The sequence below is a fragment of the Miscanthus floridulus genome, chromosome 16 (assembly GCF_019320115.1).
Source record: "Miscanthus floridulus cultivar M001 chromosome 16, ASM1932011v1, whole genome shotgun sequence".
Classification (NCBI taxonomy): Eukaryota; Viridiplantae; Streptophyta; class Magnoliopsida; order Poales; family Poaceae; genus Miscanthus; species Miscanthus floridulus.
In genome coordinates, this window is record NC_089595.1 from 46468571 (window position 1) to 46494235 (window position 25665).

The following is a 25665-nucleotide window of genomic DNA, read 5'->3' on the forward strand; positions in this document are numbered from 1 at the left end:
GTAGAAGAAGGATGTAGTTGTGTTATTGTAAACTTATACCTTTTCAGGCAAGCTTGTAATAACATAACTGTATATCAGCATAAGCTTGTTTGTTTTTTTGGAAAACGTATTTAAGCTTGGAACTTGTGTTGGTGTAACTAAGTGAGAACATGTTAGCGTTCTGTTGAGTTGTACCAGTTTAGTCGACACATCATTCTGAAAGGTTTGTACGGCCCTAGTTTGCCATGTGGTCGAAGTGTGAGGTGCGTAGCCTGTGCACATGTAGATGCAGACAAGTCAAACCAGAGGAGACCTGCCGATCACCCGTAGCATAGAGAGCAGATCCCATGCACGCGTTGGGAAGAACCGGAGACAGGGCCTACTCTGAAAACCCAGGAAGGAATGGTGGTCGGTTTTGACTGGTTGAGTTAGAATAACAGTAGACGTCGAAGTAACACATTAGAGTGGTCGGAGAAATCATAGTAGCTTTATTGAATTAAATCGAAAGTACAAGAGGAGTACATATCTTAGCAGTTAAGCATAGAAATGCCTAAGCTTGTCGATGTGCCCTGAATTGGGTATGTCCGTACCGTCCAGGTGAGCTAACCTGTAAGACGTAGGTTGTGTAACTTCCTTGATCATGAAGGGCCCTTCCCATGGAGTTGCGAGTTTGTGGACACCAGCCTGATTTGTCTTCCACTTCAGGACCAGATCCCCGACCATGAAGGACCGCTCCTTAACGTTCTTGTTGTAGTACCTATGCAAAACAGCAAGGTATTTGGCTATACGTATGCAAGAATCGAGCCGCTTCTCTTCTGCACTATTCACTTCTAGCTCCCTCGCTTCATTGGCCTTGTCCTCGTCGAAGTTCTCTACATGTGCTGATCTGAAAGCTATATCTGCCGGGAGCACTGCCTCAGCACCATAAACCATGAAGTATGGTGATACGCCGGTATTGCGACTGGGCTGGGTTCTGAGGCCCCAGACCATGGCTGGTAACTCTTTGAGCCATCTTCCGAGAGCTTTGTCGTTTTCTCTGTACATCCTCTTCTTAAGTGCATCCAAGATCATACCATTTGCCCGCTCGACCTGTCCATTAGCTCTAGGGTGTGCCACCGAGACGTATTTTACCACTATGCTCCTTTCATCGTAGAAGTCCCAAAAAGCATTCCCAGTGAACTGAGTACCCAAATCAGTGATGATGCTGTTGGGTATGCCGAAGCGGTGGATGACCTGGTCGATGAACGTGATGGCTTTTTCTGAAGATGCCTGTACCAGAGGCATGTACTCTATCCACTTAGAAAATTTGTCGATCAGCACAAAGACACATGTAAATTTCCTAGGAGCCGGCTTGAAGGGCCCGATCATATCCAGTCCCCAGCATGCGAAAGGCCAAGAGGCTGGTATTGTCTGAATCTCGTGTGTTGGTACATGGACTCTTTTGGCAAAGAACTAACAACCCTCACAATGGCGAACTAGCTTCTCTGCATCGACTACAGCTGATGGCCAATAAAACCCTGCTCGGAAGGCCTTGCCAACTAGTGTTCTGGAGGCCACGTGGTTGCCGCAGGAGCCAGAGTGGATTTGGTCCAGGAGATGTTTGCCATCCTCCTAGGTTATACACTTCATCAAGATTTCTTCCTTTGCGTTCTTGCGCCACAATTTGCCATCGACGAGCAGATACTGCTTACTGCGCCGCATCAGGCGTTCATTTTCTGTCCGATCGATGTAACCGCTACCATCTGTCAGGTACTTGATGAAAGGTACTCTCCAATCAGGCTTGTTAGTGATCGGAGGTGGTTCGATGGTGTTTGACGCCGGAACCGTAGACACCAAAAGTTGGTCTGGAGGCTTGTCGACTGTGGGATCTTCCTCTTCGATGGAAGGCGCGAGCAAGTCTTGAACAAATACGCCATGTGGGACTTTAGCTCGGGATGATCCTAACTTTGACAGTGCATCTGCTGCTTGATTTTTGTCCCGGACCACATGTGTGTACTCGATGCCATAGAACTTGCCTTCTAGCTTTCTGATCGATTTGTAGTATGCATCCATCTTTTCGCTGGTCGTGTCCCAGTCCTTGTTGAGCTGGTTGATGACCAGAGCCGAGTCTCCGTAGACATAGAGACGTTTGACACCGAGCTCGACCGCAATGCGCAAACCATGTAGGCATGCTTCATACTCGGCGGCGTTATTAGATGCTGGGAAATGAATCCTGAGGACGTACTGGAGCTGCTCCTTGGATGGTGATACGAAAAGGACTCCTGCTCCTGCACCGTCGATGTTGAGAGAGCCATCAAAGTACATCTTCCAATACTCATCGGGCCCCTGAGAGGCAGGTGTGCTTAAGTCTGTCCACTCGACGATGAAATCGACAAGTGCCTAAGACTTGATTGTATTTCGGCTTGCAAATTCCAACGAGAAAGGGCATAGCTCCATTGCCCATTTGACGATGCGCCCATTCGCATCCTTGTTGCTAATGATGTCTCGCAGAGGGTACTTAGTCATGACCACCACACGATATCCGTCGAAGTAATGTTTCAACTTTCGGGATGTTATCAGTATGGCGTAGATCAATTTCTGAATCTATGGGTACCTGGTCTTGGATTCATTGAGTACCTCACTGATGAAATAGATTGGTCGCTGTACCTTGTAGACGTGGCCGGGCTCGTCGCGCTCGACCACCATGGCAGTGGAGACCACTCGATTAGTGGCCGCAATGTAAAGCAGGAGTGTTTCATCTTCTCTAGGCGCAGTGAGGACCAGAGGTGACGTAAGGTATTGTTTTAGCTATGTGAAGGCAGCGTCTGCTTCCTCCGACCACTCAAATTTCTCGGATGCTTTGAGCAGTTTAAAGAATGGTAATCCTTTTTCACCTAATCTTGATATGAAACGGCTGAGAGTGGCCATGCATCCGGTAAGCTTCTGAACATCCTTCACCTTTTTGGGCAGCTTCATGTCCAAGACAGCTTTGACTTTCTCCGGGTTAGGGCGTATGCCGTCGTGACTGACGATGTTGCCAAGTAGAATGCCAGAAGGAACACCAAAGATGCACTTTTTTGGGTTTAATTTCCATTGGAATGTGTTAAGGGCTGCAAAGGTGCATTCTAGGTTGTCAACAAGGGTATGTGCTTCCTTGGTTTTGACAACTACATCATCAACATAAGCCTCGACGAGGTCGTCTTTTATCTCGTCTTTGAGGCAGGCTTGTATAGCACGTTGGTAGGTAGCCCCGGTGTTCTTGAGCCCGAACGACATGGTCATGTAGCAGTAGGCGCCGAAAGGCGTGATAAAAGATGTCTTGATCTGGTCATCCTTTTTGAGAGCGATCTGGTGATAACCAGAGTAGCAATCGAGAAAGAAAAGCAACTCGCAACCAGTCATTGAATCTATGACCTCGTCTATGCGAGGTAAGCCGAAGGGGTCTTTAGGGTAGTGTTTGTTGAGATCAGTGTAATCAACGCACATTCTCCATTCATTATTCTTTTTGCGTACAAGAACCGGGTTGGCTAACCACTCTGGATGATACACTTCTTTAATAAATCCGGCTGCCAAGAGCCGTGTAACTTCTACCCTAATCGCCTCCTTTTTGTCGCGAGCGAACCATCGTAGCTTCTGCTTGATAGGTTTGGCCTTGCCGTCGACATTTAAGGAGTGCTCGATCAAGTTCTGAGGTACACCAGGCATGTCAGCAAGTTTCCACGTGAACACGCTCACGTTGCTCCTCAAGAACCTGATGAGCGTGTCTTCCTATTTAGGATCTAGGTTGGCCCCGATAAGGGCTGTTTTGCTGGGATCACCATCGACCAGCTGGATCATTTTGTGCTCTTTGGACTTAACGTTCTTGCGGGGGGCCTCGAGGTCTGGGATCTCCAAGTGGTTGGCTGGGGTCTTCTTAGCATCGGGTGTGGTCTCGGCCATGCGAATAGAGAGGTCGTGAGCCTCTGCTCTTTTGAAGCTGTCATCCTCGCAGGTGTAAGCTGCGTACACATTGCCCTTGAGAGTTAGAACCCCCTTCTCAGTAGGCATCTTGAGCACCAAATACCTATAGTGAGGTATGGCCATGAACTTGGTGAGCGCTGGTCGACCAAGGATAGCATGGTAGGTGCCTTCGAAGTCGGCGACCACGAAGTTGACGTAGTCGGTGTGGAAGTGGTATGGGGTACCAAATTGCACAGGTAGCGTGATCTGCCCAAGAGGAGTAGAGCTCTGTCCGGGGAGAACACCACAGAACTGTGCCTCGTATGGCTTGAGATCAGCCGGGGTTATCTTCAGAGCTGGCAAACTGTTCTCGAACAGTATATCGATGGAGCTGCCGCCGTCAATCAGCACTCTATCGAACTGGACCCTATTGATACAAGGATCAAGGACCAGAGGAAAATGTCCTGGCTCAGGTATTGCAGCCCATTGGTCCTTTCTGTTGAAGGAGATCTCACGGTGAGACCAAGGAGGGAGCCGCGGATCGGTGATGAGGTTGTCGGTGTTGGCCACGTTCAAGCAAGCACGGGCGAGCAGTTTGCGTTCTCGTTTGGTCTCGATGGACACTTTGCCTCCAATGATGGTGTGGATGCGATCGGTTGGCTTGACGTACTTATGACGGGGATCTGCGTCTTCATCATCATTGTCCTCGTTGCGCTATTTCCCTATGTCGTTAGGCTTGTCGGACGTATCCGGAGCCTGTTGACGTGTGTAGATAGACTTGAGAACGCGGCAATTCTCCATGGTATGGTTTGACTTGGGGTGGAGCTGGCAGGGTCCTTTCAATGCTTTGGCGTAGTCTTCTTCATAGTTGCGACGTCCACCACCTTTCTTAACGGTGTTGACCTCGCCGTCGTCTTCCCGAGCACGCTTGCCCCTGTAATCGTCACGACGATTGCGCCGCTGATTACGCTGGTCGCGGTGGTCGTGGGGGTCGTTGCGCTGGTTGCAGCGATCAAAATTGTTGTTACAACCACGGCTTTCATGGTAGTCGTCGCGGTGTGGGGGGTGGTCGGAGCGTGGAACCCTTGCTGCTTCTTCGATGATTATCTTTTTAGCATCGTCGGCGTCCGCATATTTCTTGGCAGTGGCTAGGAGCGCTGTGACTGATTCGGGTCTCTTGTGGAGGAGCTTGTCCCGTAGGGCATCATGGAAGCGAAGACCAGTGATGAAAGCCTCGATTGCCTCGTTGTCGGAGATTGACGGGACCTTGATGCACATCTCCGAGAAACGTCGGACGTACTCGCGTAGTGGCTCATCTTTCTGGTCTCGAATCCGCTGCAGATCATATTTGTTGCCGGGTTGCTCGCAAGTGGCAATGAAGTTGTCGATGAAAGCTTACTTGAGTTCTTGCCAGGAATCGAAGTAGTTCGCCGACAAGCTGACCAGCCATTGGTGACCTGCATGACCAACAGCGACTGGGAAGTAGTTAGACATGACATGCTCGTCAGCCATGGCTGATCTGCACGCAGTTTCGTAGAGCATGACCCATAATTCGGGATTCTCCTTGCCGTCGTACTTCTAAAGTTTTTCGAGCTTGAAGTTCTTGGGCCATATGACTTGGCGAAGATGCGGAGTAAACTGCTTCAAGCCTAGAGGGCCATGGGCAGTATCATATTCCATACGGCGATAGCTTTCGTGGGATGCACGATCGTTAGCTCTTTGGTTGACGCGATCGCGCAGATCGCATTCTCCGAGGTAATGGCGGAGATCATTATTGCCATCATGGCGATCTCGGTTGCCCCCCCCCCATTATCCCTATGACCGTGGTTATCGCGGCAATTATCATGGTTGTCTCGGCGGTTGTCATCCCAGAAGTCGCGACGGTTGTCATCCCGACCACCATCATGGCCGTCATTTCTGCCTTGACGGTTGTCTGATGGGTCATTGTTGCACGAGCCATGTTGGTTGGGTGGCTGTGAGCGACTTGAGTACTAGTGACTGTGGCTTGATTCGACTGATATGGATGCAGCCCAGGCTTGATTTACAATTTCTGTGGTCTGGGTCATGGCAGCCGTCAGGTAAGCTTGTATATCATCATGAACTGCCTGAGTTTCCGGGGTGTTGGGTAGTCGTTGCATTGTCACCATAGCAACGACTACGTTGGCACTTGGAGTCCTGAAGACCTGCTTGTCCCCCACCCTGTCAAAGGCATTGTTAAGATCGCGTGGCTGGACCCTTATGCGTCGGGCCTCCTCTTCCGCCTCGGCTTTGATTTGTCGGCGATTAAACCGATCAATATTATGTGCTTTGTGTGCCAGCCTTTCTTGTTCTACCTCACCGACTGTTGGTGGTTCATCATTACTGACAATGTTGATCAAGTCTCCCCGCCTTGGTGGGAAGGATAGGAATCGCGGGTATCCCGGGGCGTGGTCTGGGATATCCAGATCGTTTTCGACGCCTTCATTGTCGTGATTCTGGAGCTCGGTGCAAACAGAGGCATTAGATGCGGTGCCGGACGAAGAGCTTGAGCTACCCTCTTGAACTGTGTGGACCGATCCTTCTTGATAATCCTCAATCCGGACCATGTTGACGAAGTTGCGTGGCTTTGGCCGAGGTCGAAGTATAAAACACAGATCCGAGCAGCGTTGTATATTATAGACGTAGTTGGAGGCAGCGTTTCGTAGGCCGTAGGGCTGGGCTTGGTAGTTCTCCGTCGAGGCTTCGTACTCGGAGAGCCAGAGACCCGTCGTGGAGGCTGGCCGGCGACGAGCGGAGTGCCCTTCAGGAGTAGATATGACCATGAGATCTGTACCAAGTCATGTAGGATGACTGCCCCGAGCTAGTCGGGTAGATCTGTTGTGGGGAGCGGTTACCTGCTCATTAGGTTGACTTTGAATTGAACTTACCAGAGCTAGGGTTTCAGCGAGTTTGGTGCCGACCCGATCGATGGAGTCGAGCAGGTCGGTGTTGTTGATCTGCTTCCCTTTGTAGCGGGGAAGCGGACGACGCGTTGTTGGCATGGCTGAAGGCGATGTGGACATGGTCGGAGCCAGATCCACCGTGGTCGGAGCTAGGTCCACCGTGGTCGGAGCCAGATCCCCCATGGTCGGAGCCGTAGTCGATGCAGGTGAAGCAGTGGTCGATGCAGATTGAGTCCGCGCCTCCTCCGTGATCATGGCGATGAAGTTGTCGGAGCTAGTGGTCCAGGTGATCTAGCCGATGGTGAACGTGAGGCCGTTTGGCGTAGCCACAGAGCCAGAGATGATGACCATCTTGTTTGCTTGGAGAGCAGTACGCACACCCCCTACCTGGCGCGCCACTGTCGATGAAATATGATCGGCAGTCTACCTAGGGGTATGCCCAAGGTAGTAGATTGTCGGTAGACAGATGCGCAAGCCACAAACAAGACGGTGACGCAAGACAGACATGAGGTTTTATCCAGGTTCGGCCGCCGTGAAGGCGTAATACCTACATCCTGTGTCTGATTGTATTGTTGTATGTCAATGAGAGATGTTTTTAGAGGGGTCCCCTGCCTGCCTTATATAGTCCGGGGGATAGGGTTATATATCTGGAAACTAATCCTAGCCAGTTACAATTGTCATAGGTGGCCGGACAAGGATTCCTATTCTAACCGACCAGGATCTTGCTTGATCTCCAAATCTGTCTTGACTCCTTGCGTGGGACTCCGAACAGGTTGGCCGGGCCGTGCGTCGTCTTTTAGTGGACCGGACCCCCTGATCCGGGCCGGCCCAAGCCTAGCCATAAGGGTATAGGGGTTAATACCCCCACATGCACAACATCCCATGTGCCATTTTTCTCAAGTGACTGCATCTCTTCTTGCATAGCGGAAATCCACTTCTCGCGGTCACCAGAAACAACAGCTTCAGTGTACGTAGCCGGCTCATGAATGTTCTAAACCTGTTCAGCACAACTAAAGGCATAATGAACAATATCACATTCCTCAATTAAACATGGACGAGGTCCACAACTCCTCTTTGTTCTGCGATCTGCAATAGATTGATTTTGAGGCTACAAAACAGGAGGTGAATGCTGAACAATATCATGAACATTGTTATCAACAATTTTAGTTTTCTGATCATCTACGTGCTCTACCTGCACGCTAACATGTTCCTCCTCCTCATCAGAACCAACTGGTGAAACATCTGTGGACAAGCTGTCATTAAACATAACAGATTCATTGAAAACAATGCTCCTGCTCATGAAAGTCTTTTTAGTTTCAGGTTTCCATAACTTATATCCTTTAACTCTAGAACCATAACCAAGAAACAAACACTTAATGGCTCTAGGTTCTAGCTTTCCATTATCAACATGAGCATAAGCAGTGCAACCGAAAACTCTCAACTATGAATAATCAGTAGGCATACCAGACCATACCTCAATGGGAGTTTTCTTATTAAGTGGGATAGAAGGTGACCGGTTGATCAAGTAACAGGCGGTGTTAGCAGCCTCAGCCCAAAAATGCCTGTTCATATGAGCATTGGACAGCATGCAACGAGCCCTCGAGATGATGGTTCGGTTCATGTGCTCAGCCACACCATTCTGCTGAGGAGTGTACGAGATGGTGTGGTGCCTAACAATGCCTTCTTTCCTGCAGTAATCATTAAAAGCATCCGAACAGAATTCACCGCCATTGTCAGTACGAAGCAATTTTACCTTCTTTTCAGTTTGTCTTTCTATCATAACTTTCCACTCTTTAAAAGCAGTAAAAGTATCATCTTTATTTTTTAAAAAGTAAGGCCACACTTTTCTAGAGTAATCATCAATAATGGTAAGCATGTAACGAGCACCACCATAAGAGGGCTTACGAGACGGCCCCCATAAATCAGCATGTATATAATCAAGTGTACCTTTGGTGGTATGAACAGATGCATTGAATTTTACCCTCTTGTGCTTACCAAAAACATAGTGCTCACAGAACTTCATCTTACCCACAGTGCAGCCATCCAGCAGGTCTCTCTTGATCAATTCTGCCATACCAAGTTCACTCATATGCCCAAGACGCATATGCCAGAGTTTAGTTTTACTTGGTTCATCATTAGAAACAGCAGCAACAGTGACAGAACCATGTAAAGTACTTCCTCTAAGAACATATAACTTTTGCAGAGTTTATATCACCTATCATATAAATGAGAGAGCCTTTTGATACCTTACACACTCCACCTGAACCAGAGTGTCTGTACCCCTCGGCATCAAGTGTGCTAAGGGAGATGAGATTTCTGGCCATCCCTGGTATGTGTCTCATATCTTTCAGTGTGCGTATCATGCCATCATGCATTTTGATCTGAACGGAGCCAATGCCCACAATCTCACGTGGGTTGTTATCTCCCATACGCACGACATCTCCACTCTACACAGACTCGTAAGAAATGAATCAATCTCTGTTAGAGCATATATGAAACGAGCATGTAGAATCAAGTATCCATTCATCACGACCAGCAACACAACTAGCAAAAACAACCAGAACATCTCCTGAATCAGAATTATCAACAGCGGAGACAACAGAGGCCTTACCATCACCATCGGATTTATTTTTCGGTTTATACGTACCGTTTCTTTTCTCCTTATTCTGCAGCTTCCAACAATCTTCAATGACATGAGTATCTTTCTTACAATACCTACAGAACTTATCCCTGCCTCTGGACTTAGAACGGCCTTTACCATTCTTGCTCTTATCTCGATTATTGTTGTTGTTGTAGGTTTTCTGCTCGGGCCTGCCTCTAACCTGCAACACTTCGCCCTTGGAGGACGACACATCAGACTGAACCATACCTTTCATCTTCTCCCTCGTCTAGAGGGCCTCATATACTTCCGCAAGAGTTAGTTCATCACGGCTTAATAGTATGGTATCTCGAAAATTTGCAAATGAAGTAGGCAGTGAGCATAACAGTAGAAGAGCTAAATCTTCATCATCATATTTTACCTCCATCGACACTAGGTCGGCAACGATCTCCTTAAAGATCGATAAGTGGTTCATCACCGAACCACCTTCTTGCAGCTTGTGCGTGAACAACTTCATCTTCACGTGCATCTTACTGGTTAGATCCTTGGACATACAGATCGATTCCAGCTTGAGCCGAAGTTCTACGGCAATTTTCTCCTGCAGCACTTCTTGCAAAATATCATTATGTAGATGAAGTTGAATCAGAGACAGAGCCTTACGATCCTTCCGCTTCTCTTCAGCGGTCCATGACTTCTGCCCTTTTCCTCCGAAACCGTCCAACGCCTCATCAAGATCCGAAGATTGTGCCAGAATCGCCCGCATCTTGACTTGCCATAGTGCAAATCTCGTCTTGTAATCCAGCAGCGGTAGATCAAACTTCATCGATGCCATCGCGAAAACCCTAAGGTCAAACCAAGCTCTGGTACCACTTGTTATAAACGATAGGCAATATAAACGACGAAGAACAGTAGATCAAACACAGGAGACACGAGATTTTAACGTGGAAAACCCTCCCAAGGTGGAAGGGAAAAAACCACGGGCACCAGCCAGCAAATCTTCACTATATCGGGTGAGGTTACAAACGCCGGAGATTTACAACTTGGGGATACCCTAACCTAGGGGTCTTTCCGTATACAAGTCTATGATGCCTATGAGGGAGGTGGTATATAGGGAGAAAAAACCCCACACCCTCGTCTATTAGCAATACGGAACTAATAGATGGTGTAGTCCCTCTTAACGCTAATGGGCCGCTTCGCTTCGGCCCAAGCTTGAATTTGGATCATAGCTCAACACTTTGCTATACCGGAATCTTGTATAGAAGGCGCTGAACTAGGTCCGATATGCTGATCGGGTGGAGTAGCAGCCATTGGCCATCCATTTCCAAACTATGGTGTCTCGAACGCCTGGGGTTGGCCGGACATTTTGGATTCTGATCCAAAGGGAGACAAACTCCTCAATGTGAGTAGCAGTGGTGATCTTACCCCTGAGAGAGCGTATCCATGTCCCATTATGTAGCTCTTGCTGGACCGTTCCATTTTTCCTTCTTACCAATTGGAAGAGGTTCTGCAATCAAATTTTGACACCATAGCTGAATGGTGGGAAGCTGCAGCGAAGACCATACACAAAGACCAAAAACGCATTTTCAGTTAAGCAGTAATATATACTTGGTAGGACGTCCGGAGAGAGCAAAATAGAAGAATCTTTAACAATAAACTCTAAACAGCACAACATGTCGCTACAAAAGTCCAAGAGGATTTAGCATTGAGAAGAGGGCATTTGCTTGGGTTTTGTAGAGGTCCACCTTTTTGGCTCTTGGGCTCTTTGTGCCCATTTGCTCTGGTGGGCTACGGGAGGCTATCATGTGCCCATTTTACACTCCTGTATAATTAACTCTACTTTCTTTCTTCTTAATTAAAAGGCAGTGCCATTGCATTCAAAAAAAAACTTTGAATACTGAAATTCATGAAGAAACACACAGAGATTGAGGTTTGTATTAGGTCAAGGTGCCGCAATGAACAAACATTATGTCTGGATAATTCAGAACAAACACTGTAATATCTTGCTGTAGATAACAAATAACTTTGTTGGTATCCAGGGATTATTTTTAGATGGTGCCCTGCAAGTTGATATTATTTGTAAACCAGCCAGCATGGTATCCTGGGGTGTCTTTTTTCAAGATGGTGTCTTACAAGCTGCTGCTACATTTACAACAATGAACAGTTGACAATGCGTGAACTCAAAAGAGAACGCTGAATGCTCATCCAGAATTTCTCTTCTATCACAGATTCTGTGACACCAGTAATCAGAGTTGAGAATAAAAGACTTCAGCTGCAAAATCACCCTCCACTTTGATTACAGCATTGTTCTTCAAGAAGTTAGAGTACCAGTGAGCAGAACGTCTCAGCTGTCTTGTCCGTTCTTTAGTGTCGAAATTGACAGCAACAATGCCATAATGTGTCTTGAACCCACCGAATATCTCATACAGATCCATGAATGACCAAACAGAGTATCCCCTCACGTCGACTCCATTCCTAGCATTGACAAATGTCATCAGAGAAATACTGTTATCAGTTGCTGCTATGTTCAACAACTACACGAAGAAAACTGAGAAACTAACACACGTAAGACATGCTTATTGCTTCACAACATGATGGCTTTCAGTGTGCTCGTTATGTATTTTTTCAAGTAGGCAATCCTCTCCACATCATCCAGGGTGTCATCAGCTCCTCCATAGTCTGATTTGATGCCATGTCAAATTAGTGCAAAATTTTGCAGCATTTTCTGAACATGAAAAATAAAAGAAAGAAGTCTATTTTTTACTATGGAACTATCACCCAAGTTTGATTTTGGACATCAAATGCCAAAATCGGATATTTTGGCCATTGGACTATAAGTAAAGCACACTGATGGCCAAATATATCCAGTTTTGGAATTTGATGGGCTTCTTCCAAAATAAAATTGTGGAGTATCTTAGTGCTCGAGTCACAAGTACTATAGACTGACCATTTTCCTGGATATAAAATGACAAGCTTCCATAGTTTCCACAGATATATTCAAGTATGAGCTCCAGTCCATGAGGATCTACCATTTCCCCTGGAAGAATCTGCTTCAAATAGATAAATCAAAGATACTTGTTTTGACCAGTTTAAACATTTCAGTCAAAAAGCAAGTTCAGCATCTCACCGTTACAGAAGGGGGAGCATCCCTGGTACCTGGAAAAAAGAAGAGCAACCCATAAAATATTTTGAGGAATATGAACATACAAGAAGAAATTTGTACAAACATTAGACCTCTGAAAAGAGCAGCCAAGTCAGCAGTAAAGTCTTGTAGGGGTCCCTCTAATGCATTAGGATGATTGCTCACATATATTGAGGTGTAGTGATTCAGTCCAATGAAGTCGAATGAATTAATAACAAGTTCAGATTCGAAGTTGGTAAAAGATGGAAGACGGGAACCAGCAATCTTCCTCATGGTCTCTGGATAGTCTCCGAACACCAACGGATGCAGGATCCTGGAAATTTGGAAAGTTCTAGTGTCATAATTCAAGAATTTGGGTGAACTAACAGTTGAGTTTTCTGCAGGTAGTGCATATACGCTACTATTAAGATCCAATTTCTTTGAAATGACCATATACACTAAAGTTAGACATTAGAAAAAAATTTATGTCCCCCCTCTCCCCCGATCAATAAAAATAGTTACAATATATACTTTACTGTAGGGGCCTTGGCCCCTCCAAATTCTTCAAAAAATATCTTTGTACTTTTCTGCAAATTTTTTAATATTTAATTAATTACTGTAGGGGCCTTGGTCCCTCCAGATTCTTCAAAAAAAAAGTTACAATATACTTTATTGTTTCTGTAATAGTTACTATATATATTAGAGTCAATACAACAGAACATTTTTTCTTTTTACGTAATGGCTAGAGCTCTGCCTTTCAATACAACAGAACATACCAGCCAAATAAGAAGGTTTTTACTCTTTCTGCGGCTTCAATATCTTCAGCTGAATCTGTACATATTCAGGCCAATAGTGCCCTTCTGTGCAGCCTGAAATCGAAAATAAGGTAACAGACATAATTTCCCCAACTTCATAAATAAAATTCAGAGGAAAAGAATATAAGCAGAGAGCTCACTTGGTAGTTCTGCCTGTAAAGCCTAACAGTTGACGCATGAGCCAGTAGGCTGTGGTGTACAAACAAATATGGCTCAGTTGTGGAGTTTCCAACTGTGCAATTGCTCGTGCCAAATGGATATGAGCAGTGGTTTGGGGGGAGATCTCCAGTGTCAAAACTACCTTGAGCCATGATGTTTGGCTCGAGCACTGTTGTCCAGTGGGCAACTCTATCGCCAAACTCATGGAAACACACATTGGCATATGCTGTGAAATCATCTCTATATCACATACGGAAAAAAGGTAAAGGACTCTGGTTATATTCCAATTTCCAAATGGTTCTCATGAAATCAGGATGCCATTAAGGTAAGTAACTACTTACATGATTTTGGGGCTAACCCACCCACTGTACTCATCTTCAAGGATCTGAGGAAGGTCTATATGGTAAAGAACAGCATTTATCTGAATACCTGCAGAATAGCATGCACAATGTGGGGTGGGAAAACCAAGTTAGCATGAAAAATATTCAAATGAGATAAAATTTAAATAAAAAACACCTTCTTTCATCAGTTCATCAATCAAATTGTTGTAAAACTGCAGCCCTTCTGGATTCACCGCTCCTCTCCCACCTACAGTGTCCAAAAATAAATTCAGAATATCAGGAGAAGTTGACATTATTCATGAACAGTTCATCATCAACAAACATCGAATGTTAAAGTTCATTTGCCACACCAGGAATAAGCCTTGACCAAGAAATAGTGAACCTGTAGGACTCCAGACCGATGTCACTCATTAGCTTGACATCATCCTACATATAAACAGCAAATAGCAGATGTGAAAAGTTATTGTTCCGCAAGTCCCCAACCACCCAAGGATTGTAGCAAATTAAACTGGCATTTGATCCTTTCATCCGTGGGAGAAAATCCATACCTTATACTTATGGTATCCATCAGAAGCGATGTCACCAGTATCCTTAAACGTATTTCTCTCTGACACATCAGAGTATCAGACAATCATACTACGGTGGTGTTTAAATCCATGTGCTAAAGTTTAGGGATGTCATATCGGATGTCATATGGGGGTATCACATAGGAGTGTTCGGATAGTAATAATATATATAAGTCATCAGAAATCCACGAGATGAATTTATTAAGCCTAACTAATCCGTCATTAGCACATGTTTACGGTAGTGTAGCACCACGTTGTCAAATCATGGGCTGATTAGGCTTAAAAATCGTCTCACAAAGTAGTCGCAATATGTGCAATTAATTATTTTTTTGTCTATATTTAATACTCTATGCATATGTCCAAACATACGATGTGATAGGGACACTTTAGGGGGAGAAACTAAACAAGGTCTATATTTGAGTTGAGATAATTGTACAGGTACTAAAAACACACTACAATAGTACTAGAAGACAGTCACACGAGTAAACGATCTATCCATGAATGTTGAGATTGTCACAAAAGAAGGCTACGCCATGTTTTTCTCAAGTAACTGTGAACTCAAAACCAACATAGCACCTGATACTTCACTAGCAATAACCGCTCAAGTCTGGCATTACATTCTGCAGAACTTGATGGTCAGAAATTAGGGAGTGCAGAAAGCCAACGGAGAGTTCCTTTCAGGGAAAAAAGTCAACGCAGAGAGACGGTGGGAGAGACCTAAATGGGCCTATGTGTCCCAGATGGCAGGGCTCCTTCCATCCTCAGCTGCCGCACCCTCATACTGCAATAAGAATGGTATACGAGCAAAGATTAATTTTAACCAAAGTTCACCTTGAATTGCTCGCATATATCGTATCTGTATGTTAGGAAAGAAATAAAGGTGATTCGCTGATGGAAGAAGGATCTACCTGATAGGCTGAAGTTGCAGCTCCAAATGCAAAGCCATCTAGGAAATCACCCCTTGTGAACTGTAGGGTGCATGCGCGCGGCAGAGACCACAGAAGCAGCGGCCATGCCGAGAAGAAGAGAAGCTGAATGCATCTCCCCTCTGCTGCAGTCCGCCACACCCTTGTGTATACCTGCTATAGCTGGCCACCGGGATCCAGCAACTCAAGGGGACGAGACGACGCACCTTGGCCATCGCAGGTTTGACAGAAGCCAACGGTCCTTCCAAAAGCTGTTCTCTGAACTCCAAGTTGAAGCAAAAATGTGGATTCAGGCTGGCGCCAAATATCTGAAGCCTGCTAGTTGAACACTTTGTATAGGAGAATAATAATCTTTCTTCTTTTAGCCCCAATGGCCGTCTGGTTTGGGTTTCTTTTATTCAATTGTAGTTGGCGCATTTCGTGCCTACAAAACTACTACTACTACTACTATTAACTAATGCCAGATATGATTTCCGAATCTTTCAAATAAATAGCTGTCTGCCCAGCACGTGAAGTTTTTTTAGTCAAATAAATAGGTATAGTATATAAGAGTATGGTCAAACCTTCTTTCCTCTCTGTTCTAAATAAGAAGATGTTTTGTTTTCTCTATGTACGGAGTACCTAGTTTTTACTATTATACACTTACATATACATATTCCTCTCTGTTCTAAATAAGAACATGTTTTGTTTTCTTTATATATAGAGTACATAGTTTTTACTATTACACACTTACATATACATTATGTTTAGATATATAATAAAAATAATATATCTAAAAAGTCAAACGTCTTTATATAATGTAAAACAGAGGGAGTAACCATCTTTCCCTGTTGGGTGGAGGCGGAGAGGGGTTGGACGGCAGATTAAGACAGCCCCTGCCATGAGACAAAGCAAAAAATATAATGCTAGAGCTTGAACAGAGAGCTCTGTGTGTGTGTGTGTGGGGGTGGGGGGGGGGGGGGGGGGGGGGGGGGGGGGGTGGCTAACTCAGAACAAAAGCATAATAAAATACTAAAAACGATTTCAAACACGCTCGCTGTCAGCTCAATAAAACACAAGTTGGTAAAATGTTGGGTCCTCATAGAAAGGTTATTCCCAAGAAATATAATGAGAGTTTGCCACTATTTTTTCGTTGCTCCACAGTTATTAGCAAAGTACATAGCAATAGGTTCACTGTAGATACAAAACTTGGAAAAAAAATCACAACAATTCAATGAGAATGACAAATTTTGGTTTCCCACAGAACTCATTTGCTTAAGTAAATTTTGGGTTTTCGTATTCTCTGACTCTTTCGCGTGTCCACAGCTACAAACATATTATTTGCAGTGTTCGGATAGCTCACAACTGCCTCTTTATTTTTCTTCATTGCCCTTTTGATTTGATCCTCTATAGACCAAGAGCTTCCAAGTTTCTTATTTGATTTATTTGGTTTTGGCCCTCTCTTGTTTACAAGCTTTTCATCTTCGGCTGGGGCTTCAGCAACATATTTAATTGGCTCTGAACGGGTTTCATCCATCCTCTTGACCCTCTCAAACTGCCAAACTTCGTCAATAGCCGCCTCATTTGGCCTGTTCGCTGGTTAGTTTCTAGGCTAATAAGCCCGGTTGGTGATAATTTGTTGTGAGAGAAAAATACTGTTGACTGGCTGATAAGCCCTAGCTGAAACCAACAAGCGAACATGTTGATTATCTATAAGTATATCATCAATACTCTGCAAAGAATACCAAAAGCATCATGAAATGGCCACAACCTAACAAATACCAAGATAACATAATGAATAATATTTTGTATATTTTTCTCAAACACGCAGAAGAGCTACGTATAATTGTATTAAGAATTTTAAGAGGTGGGGGTTTAGAAAACCTATACAAGACACACATGCACACACCCACCTAGGACAACAAAATAACAGACACGCATGGAGCAACATAATAGACTGACCCGACCAAAAATATAAGCTCCTAGGAGCACAAGGGCGAGGAGATAACAAACACCTCGAGCCCCCAGCCAAACTCCAAAATCTCATCTCTTCTAGAGCAAGAGACACTACAGAGTACACGGAGGAAAAATGTCATTGAAGACAACGACTGCGGCGAGAGCCCCCAAGCCTTCGAAATGATGATCGAATGACCTGCCCAACAACTGTGTCATTGATTTGAGGAGCCTATTAGTCATCAAAGGCTTGTGAGAGGAAAACACCGTTTCGGATGAAAAAAGAAGCGGATCAAATCAGGTTTAAGGGCAAGCCCCGTTCGCGTGCCCTTAAACCCGACTTGATCCGCTTCTTTTTTTCATCCGAAACAGTATTTTCCTCTCACAAATTCCTCCAAATTCATTCAGATTCCTCCAAAATTTCTCCAAGCGAACGGGGCTAGTGGCATCGATCAGGCAGAGGTGGCAAGGCTTGCAGACCAACCCTGTGGAGGAGCAAGAACCAAACTTGTCGAGCAAAGACGCACGAAGCTAGCAAATGATACAGAGTTTCATTAGCTTGATCACACAAGGGACACTTCTCGGGATGAGGCAGACCGTGCCGAGCAATGAGACCGACAGTCTAACATCTCTTGCGAACAACCAGCCACATAAAAAAAAATGACACTTTCTGCCTTCCCAGTTGACCATGTTTTCCAAATTCTTTTTCAAGGCCTAAAGACCACATCCCCACGAAATATTTTGTGCACTTGTATTAAAAAGAAGTTAGATATGGACTACAAATCCAAAAAGATTTAGCATCATTCTGGCTACAAGACTACAATGCTTAAGCAACTAAATGATCGGCCTTAAACATCTAACCATCCATAATAGGGGTGGTTAGGAAAGAAATCCCCTTAGCCCATGCCACGCTCCAACATTTCATCTCCTCCTTGGACAGCAAAAGAGCATCCAGCAAATTTGGCGACCTTCCATCAAACACACACCTATTCCGGTAACATCCATGCCCCTAGAATGACAATGGAGTTCAGCCCTTTAAGCACTTGCCCATCAAACACCAATGTATCTTCAAGTTGAGGAGATAAACAATGCAGGCCAATGACCAAGAATTGCCTAGCAAAAATGCAGGAAAATGAGCAGGTGATTGATTGTTTCAGATTCCTGATTGCATAGGGGGCAGCGAGCCAGGTGTTCCAGGCTCGATGGGCAAGCCGATCTGCAGTCCAGCATCTGTTATGCACTTATACGCCACGAGCCACATGAAAAACCTACACTTGCCTAGAGCCCAGCTTTCATTACGAGTTCCCATGGCCCAAACTGTACAGCCCCTCTGAAGAATCCTTCATAAGCTGATTTGGCTGAACATACCAGAGGAGGATAGTCACAAAAGTGTCTTACACTCCAGGTTGCAATGTGACTTGAGCAATGAGATCCCACAATTCCAAAAATTCAGTAACAACTCTCACTGTTAGAGCCCCTTGAATATCAGCTACCAAATTATTTGCAGTAAGAGCCGCCTACACAGTACGTTTGTTCACTCTCACTTAGACACCAAAATGTAGACACGAGGAGCAAGGTCCATGATTCATTGCCTATGTAACCATGTCTCTTTTCAGAAAAGGGTGTGTGCACCACATCTCCCACTTCTGAAAGCTGCAGCCATAGAGCTTGAATAGAGTGGTGAAGTTGGATTGGAAAGGTATCCCAAAGGCGATTAGGCTCTAAGGCCAAGGTCATGTTATCTTATCTCCCAAAGGCATGGATGTGACCTGATACCTTGTGGGCGTGTGGGGTCTCTTTGTATGGGTTCGTGTACCCTTTTTTCTTCTCTAATATAATGATATGCAGCTCTCCTGTGTGTTCGTGAAAAAAAAGGCAATTAAATGATCTTCTAACTATTTCCATAAATGACTTTCATAATGATCAAACTCACTAGATTGATCTCAAATGCTTTTACATAATAAAACTCTAATAATCTACTTGAAAAATTGTAAACATACATAAAAGAAACCTAATACAGTAATTGACAAAAGAATATCAATTATTATCACTAAGTATTACGTGATCTAATGGAAAAAAACAAAACACTACAAAATATGAACTTACTTCTTTGCATATCCTTTCTATATGAGGATTAATTAGAGGATTATTTACGCCAAATAGCATCTCAGCTGTAATTTCATCTCCACCTTCACCAAATGGTCTACCTACATTCTTCATTTTATGAAAACCATTCAAATCCTTCTTTTTTCGAGACTTTTGAGTATGGTCTGTTTTGTTATAAGCTTCTCTGAGATAACTCTTAAGATTAATGATATGAGACTGGAAACATTCAACTGCCAAAAGAATTTCTCTTGAAGAATGTTGCTCTAAGAGAGTATCATTTCCATTTGAATCTAGCAATGTATCATTCATGCCAAAACTGCTTTTGGTGTCTTCAGAATCTGCATTAAGAATCAAGGAAAGAAGTGATTAGAGAATGATAATAGGAATTAATCGACATAAAAATGATAACAATGATATACAAATTCACCAATGCAATTCTGATAAGAACGATATCTTTGTTGTATCCAAAATTTACCTAAAAGATAATGCACAAATAGAATGTGTAAAGAAAAAAAATAGTTACAAAAATGAGTAAGACATGTACCCAGGTAACGCAACACCCTCATTTTTACCCAGCCAAGTCTCACAAATATTGTCTGCACTAATTACCAATGTAAATATGTTTGAGAAAATTACCAATATAAATGGCTCAGTTTGAATCACATTCAGCAAGTATTATTCTCCCTATCGTAAGGGTTCGAACCAACTCGAGCAAAGCCATACACATAGCATCCCACTAATTCTTTTCACTTCTTTTTGTTTACTTATCCCTCAATTGCTGCTGGTTTCCAAAATCAGCACAGGGTGAGCAGCACCAGATATGTTGTCTTCAATACTACAGTTCTATTGAGAGTTGAGACCAGCTATCTCAACAATCAAAAGTTCAGAAATATCTGGCTCATAGAATCAAATGCTCTAACGACTTTGTCCTTACAAGAATGAGGGATAAACGAACATGCGTGGACTGTAAGGTGATACCTGGAGAATGTGTGGTCGTTCAACACAAGCTGGTGGTAGCTGACTTTCATTTTCTGGTGCAAGCTCGTGGGAACAAACAAGCTAGGATTGCTATAACGAAGTGGTGGAAATTAGAAGGGGAGGCATCAAAGGTCTTTAAGGAAAAGATCATTGAAGAGGGCCTTTGGAAGGATGAAGGCGATGCAAACAACATGTGGGAGAAGATGGCAACATACGTTCAGAAGGTTGCTTCAGAGGTACTTGGAGTGATCAAAGGGAGCGGATGCGACTCGAAAGACACTTGGTGGTGGAATGAAGATGTGCAAAAGACTATTAAGGAAAAGAAGGAGTGCTATAAGCGCTTGTATCATGACAGGTGTGCAGACAACATAGAGAAGTACAAGGTGGCAAAGAAGACTGTAAAACGAGCGGTGAGTGAGGCAAAGGGACGGGCCTATGAGGACCTTTACCAACGTTTGAGTACGAAGGAAGGAGAGAAGGATATTTATAGGATGGCTAGGGCTCGCGATAGAAAGACAAGGGACTTCAACCAAGTCAAGTGCATAAAGGATGAGAGGGAGCAACTCTTGGTGAAGAAGGATGAGATTAGACATAGATGGCAAGAGTATTTTGATAAATTGTTCAATAGTGAGAACGAGAACACCACCGTTGAGCTGGACGACTCATTTGGTGACACTAATAGGCACTTTGTGCGGAGGATTCAAGAATCGGAGGTCAGAGAAGCCTTGAAAAGGATGAAAGGGGGCAAAGCGATGGGCCCTGATGGTATTCCAATCAAGGTATGAAGATGTCTCGGGGATATAGCTATAGTATGGCTAACCAAGATGTTCAACAATATCTTTCGATCAAACAAGATGCCTGAGGAGTGGAGAAGAAGCATATTGGTACCAATCTACAAGAACAAGGGAGATATCCAAAGTTGTACTAATTATCGGAGAATTAAGTTGATGAGCCACACTATGAAGCTATGGGAGAGAGTCATCGAGCAGCACCTGTGAGAAACGACGCAGATATCAACAAACCAATTTGGTTTCATGCCTGTAAGGTCAACCACAGAAGCAATCTTCTTAATAAGACAAGTTATAGAGCGGTTTAGAGAGTAGAAGAAGGACCTCTACATGGTTTTCATTGACTTGGAGAAGGCTTATGATAAGATACCAAGAAATATTATATGGTAGGCTTTGGACAAACATAAAGTCCCATCAAAGTACGTGACCCTCATCAAGGACATGTACAACAATGTTGTGACTAGAGTTCGAACAAACGATGGTAACACAGATTACTTCCCGATTAAAATTGGATTTCATCAAGGGTCAGCCTTAAGCCCGTATCTCTTTTGCCTTGGTAATGGATGAGGTTACCAGAAACATACAAGGGGATATCCCTTGGTGTATGTTGTTCGCTGATGATATAGTGTTAGTGGACGAAAGCCATGCGGGAGTAAATAGGAAACTAGAGTTATGGTGGCAGACCCTTGAGTCTAAAGGTTTTAGATTGAGCAGAACTAAAATCTAATATATGAGATGCAACTTTGGCGGAGCTGCATAGGAGGGAGATGTGAGTTTAGAAGATCAAGTAGTGCCTAAGGATACCTTTCAGTATCTGGGATCAATGCTATAGAGAAATGAAGATATTGATGCGGACGTTAGCCATAGAATCAAAGCAGGGTGGATCAAGTGGCGACAAGCTTCTGGCATTCTCTGTGACAAGAGGGTACCACAAAAGCTAAAAGACAAGTTTTATAGAACAGTGATTAGACCAGCTATGTTGTATGGAGCGGAATGTTGGCCTACAAAGATTTGACATGTTCAATAACTGAGTGTTGCAGAAATGCGTATGTTGCGATGGATTTGTGGTCACACAAGAATGGACAGAGTTCGGAACGATGATATATGTGATCGCCTAGGGGTAGCACCAATTTAAGAAAAGCTTGTCCAATATCGGTTGACGTGATTTGGCCATGTCCAAAGAAGACCTCCAGAGACACCAGTGCATTGTGGAGTCCTAAGCCAAGCTAATAATATAGAGAGGTAGAGGAAGACCCAAATTGACATGGGGGAGTCAATAAAAAGATATTTCAAAGCTTGGGATATACCTAGAGATCTATGTTTGAATAGAAGTGCTTGGAAATCAGCTATTAAAGTGACTGAACCGTGACTTGGGGCTCTTCATGGGTTTCAACTCTAGCCTACCCCAACTTGCTTAGGACTGAAAGGCTATGTTGTTGTTGTTGTTGTTGTTATATATTACAAATTTATGACATTATATAAAATAATACTCTCTACTTCAATACAATAAAAACTAATGAGCATAAGATCATTCCAACATACCCAAGTTAGAGCCCGTTTGGCCGGGCTCCGAGCGGCTCCGGCTCCTCTGACTCCTCCCCTGTTCATCTCCTGTAGCGACACGGTTCACCGGAGTCATTTTTCTCTCTCCTCCTTTCCTCTCTCACTGACAGCGCCGGAGCCAGAGAAGCTCGTTTTTTGGGCTCCTCCGGCTCCAACTCCTGCGCGCTATAGTTGCGCTACAGTGTGGGAGCCAGAGCCGGCGGGAGCCCGGCCAAACGCGCCCTTATTAAGGCCAAAAGCTCATTATCAGCTCCACTCATTTCATTTCCAGTTCTACTCTTTCTGTTTTCTGCAAAGAGTGATCATTGGAATACTTGATGCTTTGTTATCATCAAGTATCAACAGTAAACTGGTTCTAAATAGAATATTTGTAGCCCTATAGAATGAAAAGGATAGGATGTCAAACCATGGTTATAATAAGAAAATTTCTGATGATTCTTGATGTACAAGGAGGTGTCCATATAGTCTTCATATCTTGTCCTTTTCCTCCAAATTATAGTATTTCTTTCATTGCTTGAAAGATCTAAATGTGATAGTTCTGATTTGTGGCTATCTGCTTTAATCATCTCCAACTGCAGGTACTTTTCATGATTTACTAAAGCAAGTTCCTTGTCATACTTTGCTACTTGTGACAAAAGATCTTTAATATGCAGCTCCAACCAATGACATCGCCACCTTTTTGGGCCAATAAACTTCCTCCAATCAGCTGTTACCTTTTGTTTTCTAAAAGATAATTATGGTTATTTACAAAGTAGTCATTAAAAGGAAAAGACATAAATATACAAATGTGATTGTCATTGTCATGAAGTAAACAACAGAAGAGTATTTAAATTCAAAATAATAAAATCATTATAAGGTTTTTATCTAATTCCATGTAAAAAAAAAGAGGACCAATAATCATACTATCACGTTTGCAGGAGATTCAGGTTTCATGTCTTGAGTTTAGCAATTTTACATCATGAAATGTTGTAAAGACATGCAGAACAGGATTGAAGAGGGGCTGGTCTCTTCTTTTTCTTCTCTCTCTCCATTTTTCTTCTTTCCTCCACCTCTTCTTCTCCCTCACCCTCTCCATATTTCCATTGATGCACCAGCTGTAGGGGGCTGGAGCCTCCTCCAGCCCCCTTTAGATCCGCCCCTGTGTGCAAGATAGCATCATGCATATCACCTAAAGTGATATAAAAAGTTAAGCAATATTTCTCTTATGATGGGTTAAAGAGGAAAAAAAGTCAATGAGATAAAACTATGCTAACGTGAACAGAGGTAAATAATATAATTTACATTATTGTATACGCTCACCTGATTATATGTGGCATGGCGGTGCTATCACCCACATTGATATGAGGAAAAAATGGTGAATCCACTTTAGAGACGCCTGTGTCTGATTCTGTGTCGTCATCAGACCCAAAGCCAGAATCACCAAATGAGCTCGAGCACTCTGTGCTATCCCCACGCTCGTCTCCAAAAGAAACGGATGCCAGCACTGGATCACCACAGGGAGGCACCGCAGGCTGAATCACTCCATCCTCGCCATGTTCCATATCCACAGGTTCGGATTTAACAACTACGTTGCCAGCTTTGTTGTCAGCGTCGTGATCATTGATGCCAGCCACCGGAGCCGACGCCATGACAACAGGTGGGAAAGCCCTCGATCCGACTTAGAGCAACGATGCGGCTTATTTTATAAAGCCAAGATCACAAGTTCAGAACACGGCCCTGCCCATTCCATGGCGAGCAGACATTAGTGGCGAGAATTAAGAACATGGAACAGGTAGGAGAGGAACAAACAAACAAAAACACGACGGCAACAGGGGCGGATCGGACCCAGTAACCCTGTTCGCTCAGCTTATAATCCGTACTTTTCAGCTTGTTTTTTTCAGTCGGAACAGTATTTTTCTCTCATAACAAATCAGCCGGAACAGTGTTTTTGCTTATTTTTTCAGCGAAGCGAACGAGGCCTAAAAGAACTCGGTGTACACGCGTACACCTGATAATTTTTTAGTAGGCATCAAATCAAATATCCAAACACCTCGCTAGGATTTGGGTGGTCGGTTTCGGATAAGGGATGGAAATACCTGGTGGGTGCTCGTCGCCGGCGAAGAGATGCCTCGGCACTGGTGTAGGGCGGTGGCGGCGGTAGCGCACCCAGTCGTTCACGCGATGACGCGAGGCGAAGGTTAAGGGAGGCGGCGGACGACAGAAAAAATAGTTCAGTACAGGGGCTTCGGCAGAAATCATCCGGTCCGAACTGCCCGGCCGGAGGCCTGCGCCGAATAGAGCGCGGGAACATTCGCGGGAAGCAGGTGTGGGAAGCAGTGCACGGGATGCAGTACGCTGTACGCAAGTATTTCCTTTTCTTTTTTCTTATTTGTTTTTCCTTTCATTTCTTTTTTCTTTTGTTATCTTTTTATTTTTTATTTCCTTGCTTCTATTTAATCTTCTTTTTTCTTTTCTTTTTAGTTTTCTATGTTTTTCATTCTTATTTTATTTCCTTTCCTTTTCTTATTCTTTTCTTATTTATTTTTACCTTTTCTTTTTCTTTTTTCTTTTGATTTTTTTATTGTTTTTCATTGCTTTTATTTATTCTCTCTTTTTCTTTTCTTTTTAAGTTTTTTATGTTTCTTCATTCTTATTTTATTTTTTCTTTCCTTTCAATTTTCTTTTTTTCCATCCTTATTTAAGTTATTTATTTATTTTATTTGTTCTATATATTTATCATGTGATGTTCACGTAATTATGTTTTTATTTTTTCCTTTTCTCTTTTGTCTTTATATTTTCTATAGATTTTTTCTTTTTTATTTTTCTATTTTACCTTACTTCATTATTTTTTCATGTTCAATTTTTTATTTTCTATATTACATAAGACGCTATGTTCATACAGTGTAGATGTGATATTCTATGATGTTTTTTTGCGATGTTCATATGGTATATAATGTTATGTTCTGTGATGTTTTTT

The 25665-nt window shown here is 43.6% G+C and overlaps 1 protein-coding gene and 1 pseudogene across 1 annotated transcript; both read right to left on the reverse strand.

The window, feature by feature from the left end:
- Nucleotides 1–11660: 11660 nt before the first annotated feature.
- On the reverse strand, nt 11661–14276 carry LOC136513246 (beta-glucosidase 20-like; annotated as a pseudogene).
- A 2312-nt stretch (nt 14277–16588) lies between these two features.
- On the reverse strand, nt 16589–24337 carry LOC136513314 (uncharacterized). The gene is made up of 6 exons (XM_066507300.1): nt 24009–24337; nt 23116–23432; nt 22942–22998; nt 19381–19742; nt 17021–17053; nt 16589–16900 (listed from the first exon to the last, which is right to left on the reverse strand). The coding sequence occupies exons 1-6, from the start codon at nt 24335–24337 to the stop codon at nt 16589–16591; spliced, it is 1410 nt and encodes a 469-aa protein (XP_066363397.1).
- Nucleotides 24338–25665: the final 1328 nt, after the last annotated feature.